At 38.3% G+C, this 9,379-nt stretch overlaps 1 protein-coding gene across 1 annotated transcript; it reads right to left on the reverse strand.

Moving 5' to 3' along the window:
- Nucleotides 1-1,124: 1,124 nt before the first annotated feature.
- On the reverse strand, nucleotides 1,125-1,784 carry LOC110448881. The gene has a single exon (XM_021495362.1). It carries the CDS (start codon nucleotides 1,782-1,784, stop codon nucleotides 1,125-1,127), a length of 660 nt encoding a protein of 219 aa, XP_021351037.1.
- Nucleotides 1,785-9,379: the final 7,595 nt, after the last annotated feature.

The raw sequence follows: 9,379 nt of genomic DNA on the forward strand, positions 1-9,379 counted from the left end.
TTGCCATCATCTGTGTTGAAATGTTTAGTTTGTCAAACACCTGTGTTGAACTGTTTAGTGTGTTTTGGACCTGTGTTATACTGTTTAGTTTGTCCAGCACTTGTGTCGAACTGATCAATGTTTCCATCATCTGTGTTGAACTGTTTAGTTTGTCCAGAACCTGTGTTGAACTGTTTAGTGTGTTTGGGACATGTGTTATACTGTTAAGTTTGTCCAGCACCTGTGTTGGATTGTTTAGTTTGTTTGGGACCTGTGTTATTCTGTTTAGTTTGTCCAGCACCTTTGTTGAACTGTTAAGTGTGTTTGGGACCTGTGTTTTACTGTCTAGTTTGTCGAGCACCTGTGTAGTGTGTTTGGGACATGTGTTATACTGTTAAGTTTGTAGAGCCCCTGTGTTGAACTGATTAGTTTGTCGAGCACCTGTGTTAAATTGTTTAGTGTGTTTGTGACCTGTGTTATACTGTTTAGTTTGTGCAGCACCTGTGTTGAACTGTTAAGTGTGTTTGGGACCTGTGTTTTACTGTATAGTTTGTCGAGCACCTGTGTTAAACTGTTCAGTTTGTTTGGGACCTGTGTTATTCTGTTTAGTTTGTCCAGCACCTGTATTGAACTGTTTAGTGTGTTTGAGACCTGTGTTATACTGTTTAGTTTGTCCAGCACTTGTGTAGAACTGATCAATGTTTCCATCTTCTTTGTTGAACTGTTTAGTTTGTCCAGCACTTGTGTCGAACTGATAAATGTGTCTATAATCTGTGTTGAACTGTTTAGTTTGTCCAGCACTTGTGTCTAACTGATAAATGTGTCCATCATCTGTGTTGAACTGTTTAGTTTGTCGAGCACCTGTGTTAAACTGTTTAGTTTGTTTGGGACCTGTGTTATACTGTTTAGTTTGTCCAGCACCTGTGTTGAACTGTTTAGTGTGTTTGGGACCTGTGTTTTACTGTCTAGTTTGTCGAGCACCTGTGTTGAATTGATTAGTTTGTTTGGGACCTGTGTTATACTGTTGAGTTTGTCCAGCACCTGTGTTGGATTGTTTAGTGTGTTTGGGACCTGTGTTATACTGTTTAGTTTGTCCAGCACCTGTGTTGCACTGTTTAGTGTGTTTGGGACCTGTGTTTTACTGTCTAGTTTGTTATACTGTTTAGTTTGTCCAGCACTTGTGTCGAACTGATAAATGTGTCCATCATTTGTGTTGAACTGTTTAGTTTGTTAAACACCTGTGTTGAACTGTTTAGTGTGTTTTGGACCTGTGTTATACTGTTTAGTTTGTCCAGCACCTGTGTTGAACTGTTAAGTGTGTTTGGGACCTGTGTTATTCTGTTTAGTTTGTCCAGCACTTGTGTTGAACTGTTTAGTGTGTTTGGGACCTGGGTTATACTGTTTAGTTTGTCCAGCACTTGTGTCGAACTGATAAATGTGTTCATCATTTGTGTTGAACTGTTTAGTTTGTCAAACACCTGTGTTGAACTGTTTAGTGTGTTTGGGACCTGTGTTATACTGTTGAGTTTGTCCGGCACCTGTGTTGGATTGTTTAGTGTGTTTGGGACCTGTGTTATACTGTTTAGTTTGGCCAGCACATGTGTTGAACTGTTAAGTGTGTTTGGGACCTGTGTTATTCTGTTTAGTTTGTCCAGCACTTGTGTTGAACTGTTTAGTGTGTTTGGGACCTGGGTTATACTGTTTAGTTTGTCCAGCACTTGTGTTGAACTGTTTAGTGTGTTTGGGACCTGGGTTATACTGTTTAGTTTGTCCAGCACTTGTGTCGAACTGTTAAATGTGTTCATCATTTGTGTTGAACTGTTTAGGTTGTCAAAGAACTGATAAATGTGTCCATCATCTGTGTTGAACTGTTTAGTTTGTCCATCATCTGTGTTGAGCTGTTTAGTGTGTTTGGGACCTGTGTTTTACTGTCTAGTTTGTCGAGCACCTGTGTTGAATTGATTAGTTTGTTTTGGACCTGTGTTATACTGTTGAGTTTGTCCAGCACCTGTGTTGGATTGTTTAGTGTGTTTGGGACCTGTGTTATACAGTTTAGTTTGTCCAGCACCTGTGTTGGATTGTTTAGTTTGTTTGGGACCTGTGCTATACTGTTGAGTTTGTCCAGGACCTGTGTTGGATTGTTTTGTGTGTTTGGGACCTGTGTTATACTGTTTTGTTTGTCCAGCACCTGTGTTGGATTGTTTAGTGTGTTTGGGACCTGTGTTATACTGTTTAGTTTGTCGAGCACCTGTGTTGAACTGATAAATGTGTCCATCATCTAGTTGAACTGTTTAGTTTGTCCATCATATGTGTTGAACTGTTTAGTGTGTTTGGGACCTGTATTTTACTGTTTAGTTTGTCGAGCACCTGTGTTGAATTGATTAGTTTGTTTGGGACCTGTGTTATACTGTTTAGTTTGTCGAGCATCTGTGTTGAACTGATTAGTGTGTTTTGGACCTGTGTTATACTGTTTAGTTTGTCGAGCACCTGTGTTAAATTGTTTAGTGTGTTTGTGACCTGTGTTATACTGTTTAGTTTGTCGAGCACCTGTGTTGAACTGATTAGTTTGTCCAGCACCTGTGCTGAACTGTTTAGTGTGTTTGGGACCTGTGTTATACTGTTTAGTTTATCGAGCACCTGTGTTGAACTGATTAGTTTGTCGAGCACCTGTGTTGAACTATTTAGTGTGTTTGGGACCTGTGATATACTGTTTAGTTTGTCCAGCACCTGTATTGAACTGATTAGTGTGTCCAGGACCGGTGTTGAACTGATTAGTTTGTCCAGCACCTGTGTTGAACTGTTTAGTGTTTCAAGCATCTGTGCTTCCTCCTTAATTACTGTTCATATGCTGCTACTTTTAAGCATTTAAATATATTATGAATACCATACAAAAACAGTTCAATACTTATATTTACGTTTTTTCCGCCTTTTGTGTTTTTTTTACATAGAAGTTATATTCAAAATTTAAAAACTTAGCCTTATGTACGGTCCATATTTTTATTTTTGAAACATCTTTATGAACATGATTGTCAATTGTCGATTCTAAATTTGAAATAGGGCGGATTAACTATCTGTAAGTAAATCTTTGGTAAAGGGGACATAACTCTTAGTATCAAGTTACATAATAAACGTTATCACAAGCTCACCATCAATAACATGCAACCCCCAAAAATAAAGCGGACAACCAACGGAAAAGAAAACAAAATATTCTGAATAGAGTTGATTCCATACTTAAATTCATCAATTCAAGAATACATCATTTCATACTACAAAGAAGCATATTAGGATAGGCAAAATCAAGAGACATGTGCAATTGTTTTGTTTTGTAAGATGGAATGATCATTGCAAAATGTAAATATGACAGCAATACCAGTACGAATCCAGACAGGTAATATAATAACCTAATGAATTGGCACAAACACTGAGTATCTATATAGTATCCACAAGAGACCTTTAACAACAGAACTGTTAAATAAGTTCTGGTCTCCATATCTACATGGCAGACCGACACTCTCTACCACAGACCCATACCCAGTTACGTACACATGTATATATATCAAGCATAAAAATTATCTAATCAGTTCAAACCAAAGGTAGTTAATAGATGCATACACACACCCAAAACTAAATACTGGATCTAAATCATTGTAAAAAATATAAACAGTGTGTGCAATAATATGCACAATATCCTACAATTTCAAAGCATGCGATTTTTATAAGATTTTTAAGACTGACAATTCAACATTTAATTACACAATATCAATTTTGTAACACAGAGCTTGTCCTTTAATTGAAGGAAGGTGCAAATATTTTACCGGTAATAAAAAACATGATAACATAAATGCTTAAAGCAAAAGACATTCAACTTAAAGTCAGTGCATTTATCAATGTGATGCTTTGTGGACATCCGAATGTATAATTACAATATATATACATGTAGCATGCCATTATACAGCATACATATGACGCTTTCCATTAGATTATGAAAATAATCTTCTGTGACAACATTAAAGTTGAGCAAAGATAAAGTTAGGTACAGAAATGGTAAACTCTGGATCTCATCATGAGCATCAAATACTTAAATCAGTTTGCTACCAAATTTAATCCAATATTCAAAGGCACAACATAAAACCGATTGACCTGATAATTAAGGAATTAAATGAATAAAAAGGTACCACACTACTGTGCAAGGTTATAATGGCAATATATCAATGCATCAATTGATAACATTGCAAGGCATCAATTCTCAAATTCACATATTAAGGTATCTGCCGACATATCAAGAGATTCGTGACAAATAGCAGGAATCAAATGGCAACATATTAAGGCATCGTATATGAAAATATATGAAGGCATAAGTGACAACATATTGAGGCATCAAATGGCAACATATTGAGGTATCAAATAGTAACATATTGAGGCATCAAATGACAGCATATCAAGACATCAAATGGCAACATATTGGGGTATCAAATAGCAACATATTGAGGCATCAAATGACAACATATCAAGGCATCAAATGGCAACATATCGAGGCATCAAATGACATTATCTGTTGAATGAGAATACGTAAGTTCTGTTGAACTGGAAGTGGAAATAATCACCTCTCGTATGATAGGATGTTCACTTTCCAATTCCACAGTTTACCCATTGTCTATGGAATCGATGTAGAAGGAATGACCTTTCGCGTGTCTACAGAGTCAAGAAAATATTCAACCGGATTAGGTCTACGTACAAAGGTAATCTTTAAACGATTAAGGTGTACCGAGTTCTTCTGGACTTTACCAGTCAATGGGTTCTGAAGTGTAACACAATGTGGACTATCCACAGAGTTGATAACAAAGGGCACAGTATAGGGGGGCTGGGATTCGGCACCTTTTCCTGTCCGTTCCATCAACAAGTAAACATAGTCACCAACTAAAACAGAGATAGGATGTGTCAAACTATTTACTCTATTCACCATTTTCACCTTTGATTTAAGTGCACGGTCCATCACATCCTCACGAATATCATCCAGGCGGTTGGCAAAGTTTTGAACATACTGATGACATTCTGCTGGCATTTTGGATAAATCTGATTACGGATCATGACAAGATAGTGGAAAAGACGGACTCTGACCATACACTATCTCAAACGGCGAATAACATAAACTGAAAGTAACCGTCTTATTCATGTCACTGCCGATAGAATTTCTTTCCATGACTTTCCTTTACTAATATATGGTGTGATCCTTTCCGCAAGTGTTCAAATGTGTACGCTGACAAGCACCTAGACAGTGATGCATGAAACTGGGTGTGAACGACTGAGCAATATCCAGGAGGCGACAGACTTCCTTGGTACATCTACCTATACATTCAGATCCTTGAACACTAATAATAGGCGAACACATCCCAAACTGAGTATACAGGTGATAAATGCAATGAGATACACTAATCATATCTTAGTTTGGGAGTGGGTAGGTAGCAATGAATTTGCTAAACATGTCAACCGCAGTGAACACAAATGAGTATGCGCTAGTCGAGGGCTTCAAGGGGCCATATAAATCCACCCCCCATACTTGAAAAGGTTTGGTTGGTGTACGGTATGCAGTTATAGCAGACTTTGTGTGGATTTTAGTCACCTTACGGGTTTGGCAAGCCCGAGAAGAACGCACATATTCGCTCATTATTGTAGATAGCTGTCGAAAGTAGTAATGACAGCGAATCAGGTCCATGGTGTGCTGAATTCCTTCATGTCCACCCATGGGGGAGTCATGGTACAGGCCAAGAACAGTTTTGATCATAACCTTTGGTAACACTAACTGGTATTGGTCCATATTTTCGGTTCTCTTTGATTTGGCTATCCGCGAATGAAACAGAAGATTGTCTATGAGAACATAATCCGCAGATTCCAATATAAAACGCCTTGCTACCTTTTGGGAAGGAGGGATAACCGAATGTTCTAGATAGTCAATTAACAGTTTCAAATCAGGGCGAGAGAGTTGTAACGCAGCTACGCTTTCAGCACTGAAATCAAAGTGATGCAAAAGTTCAATAGTGTCCATAATTGCCACATCATGCTCGTTTGCATATGTGCTGGTAGTAATTAAGTATTTCGTTACTACCATCATATATTTACATTCTTGATGTTTGCTCTGTATTTGAATCTACCAACTGAAAACAGCTGCCATTAGACTATGAATACACTATGAATACAACGATTATCGTGCAACCAGTCAGCTGATTTCACACACAATGACCACTTACTTCGCATAGTACCGTTTCTGAGAATAGTTATCTCCCCTTCTCCTAGATAACGTAGCTGCGAGAAATAATAATAAACATTACAAAAATCATAAATGGTGCACCATTGTACTATCATTAAATCTATTTCTGTTGAGACACAGAAAATGCTAGAAGTTGCCAACCAATCTCCCGTCACTAAGGGAAATACAATCTGGGGATGGAAAATATTCCAAGATAAATACATCATGTCAGCTATTAAACAGTTAAAAGGATTAAAACAAAATCAGATTTGGAAATTGTTGAATTTGTCGATCCGTCGATACAGAACTGGTAAAATGAATCAGTTATTTCGAATTTTGATATAAAGCAATTATCTAACCATTTAAACCATCACACAAATGACGCTCTTTTTCCAAATCCACAGGCGAAAGAAGATATATTTTTTACATTTAGATTTGAACAAAGAAGTCTTTGGGACAGACTTGGACCTAGAAAGCGTTAGTTACGAAGACCTCGCATATCCTCGCGAAATCTTATTGCGAGGCGAAGCCTAAAAACACAAAGCAACGGGCAGAAAACATGCCAGCGCTCCAGGTCGAGGAATACCCATAGAAATACATTATCAATAGGTCATGTCGGAATATTGATATTGTTCGCGGGGTAAATTTCAAAAAAGCGAATCGTACTCTAGACGGCCTGTTAAAAGAGCGTACGAGGACTGGGGTGGCTCGTCCAACGGCACACAAGGAAACTATATCGCCCCTACATTTAACACAAATATCCACTTACCTCAAGGGGGNGTATACATAGCTTCGATCACGTGACCGCATCCGGGTTGCGGTAAATGCGGCAGCCATATTGGATGGGTCGAAGTTCGGGCAGACATACTTGAGCATTGTTAACTATTCTCAGCGACGGCTTCTTGTGTACGTATTACATGTTGCGGAAATGGCAAGCAAAGGTTTGCTTGACTACAGACAGTCATTGGATGTTGTTTCTAGAAGGAGATACGATGAAATATGTGCGTTGATTGACAAAATAGATCCATATCAACTTGACAAGACGAAATGGAGCAAAGACATTAATCTTTGGGCAGGTGTGACGTGCGCAGACATTTTTATGTATTTAGTGAACTTCACGAGTGCTTACACTGTAGAAGAACTGAAATGCTACAAATGATAAGATGCATACAATCAATTCATCAGCGGCTGGGTACGAGACGTAGCTGTGTATAAAATCAACGATCTTTGCCTGCACACTGCACGAGTAAGTACATTTCAGGGACTCGGGGGTGTACTGTTTTTTTAGAGTAAACAATCTACCAGACGCAGTCACGTGTATATCGATATTTACATGTACTGTGTTTATAGTAAACTTTGAAAATGTGAGCATCCTCCAAGACAGTAAAATTATAAATACAACCCTGCGGGGATACTAGGGCATCCCTAGACATAGGGGCTGATCATTTGTCACTCCAGACACAGTGGTTCGTTACAAATGTCTGAAATACCGGATGCTGTACTGATATGGGTCACAGCAGTTTATTTGTGCTGTGACCCATATCAGAAATAGTTGACATTTGTAACTAACCCCTGCGCTCCAGACTAAATTGTTGACATAACAGCTATTATATAAATTAGTCTACCAGCTCTAAGAACATAAGTATATGTTTTTAACAATTAAATTATTAATAAAGCCATTTAAAAAAGAGAAATTAAAGTGTACAAATAAATACAATATTAGTACTTTAAGTACTTTTAGATCAAAGTTTTAATGTCTATATAATAGAAATCTAGTGCATATTTTACTCGCCATCATACATTGTAATAAGGGTATAGACAGTCTATATTTTTCTATTCTCATAATTGATGATTTGTATGCACTTGTAATCATCAGATTAAACATTGAGGACATACTCAATACATGTAATGGATACATGTAGCAGTATAACAAAATCATATATATTGGACAACCTAGAGCATTCAAGTTCAAAATGTATAAATGATATTTCTAAAGCATAAGTAATACTGTTATTTTTGTGTTACAGGTGATGCATTCTCAAAGATTAAGCGACACACCACTGACACAATGGATTATCATCCAAACAGATGGAAAGGTCCTTGCAGCACATTGTAACTGCATGGCGGGATTAGGAGAGTCATGTACCCATGTTGCAGCACTTCTCTACAGCATTGAGGCCACCGTCAAAGTGCGAAATTCAAAGACAGTCACCCAGGAGAAAGCGTACTGGCTTCCAGCAAGTGTAAAAGGGGTAAATTACAGTACTATTAAAGATATTGACTTCACATCTGCCAAGACTAAAAAGAAATCTCTTGATTGTCAACTTGCTGGAACACCAGTAACTCCACGTACACAACAAGAGCTTTGAGTTGCTAGCCCTCCATCTGAGAAGGACTGTCATTATTTTTACAAAGACTTAGTGCAACCGGGGCAAGATCAGCCATTCTGAGTGTAAAAGTGCCATTTCAAAAGAACTTTATTCCAACTCCTGTAAGTGCTAATTTTCCCATGATACTGTCTAAATTATTTGACAAGGAACTTTTAAGTGCTAGTTTCAGTGAAATCATGAAGAAATGTGAAAATCCTCAGATTGCGGTTTCTGAGCAAGAGGCAGCTACTGTGGAAAGTGCTAAAAAAACACAATGCAATTCTAATCTCTGGCATCGATTCAGGGGTGGTAGAGTGACAGCATCAAAAATGTTTTCAGTGTGTCACAGTAACCCAGCAGCACCGTCTCGGAGCCTAGTCGCGTCCATTTGCTACCCAGCCGAGACAACATTTAAATCTGCGGCAACAACATGGGGTTGTGAGCATGAGAAAGAGGCTATTAGGTCCTACAAGGAAGCAATGGAACTTCTCCATGAGAACTTCTCCTTGGAAAAGGCTGGATTTTCCATTAACACAGAATTCCCAACTTTAGGTGCCTCCCCAGATGGACTTGTGTCATGTGATTGTTGTGGTGTTGGTGTTGTGGAAATAAAGTGTCCCTACAGTGTCCGACATTCTTCTCTCACTAGTTACGATGGATCAAAGTCCTATTTAGAGGACACATCTGAACAACCCTATTGAGGACAGCATTTCAGATCCTTTTTATTGCATTTGTCAGCAGCCTGAGACCCCTGACAGAGAAATGGTGGCATGTGAGAACCAGAATT

The sequence above is a fragment of the Mizuhopecten yessoensis genome, unplaced genomic scaffold (assembly GCF_002113885.1).
Source record: "Mizuhopecten yessoensis strain PY_sf001 unplaced genomic scaffold, ASM211388v2 scaffold4373_1, whole genome shotgun sequence".
Lineage (NCBI taxonomy): Eukaryota > Metazoa > Mollusca > Bivalvia > Pectinida > Pectinidae > Mizuhopecten > Mizuhopecten yessoensis.

Bases quoted from the DNA above. Each gene is read 5' to 3' on its own strand.
- LOC110448881 (XM_021495362.1), bottom strand. From the start codon at position 1,784: ATGAACACATTTAACAGTTCGACACAAGTGCTGGACAAACTAAACAGT.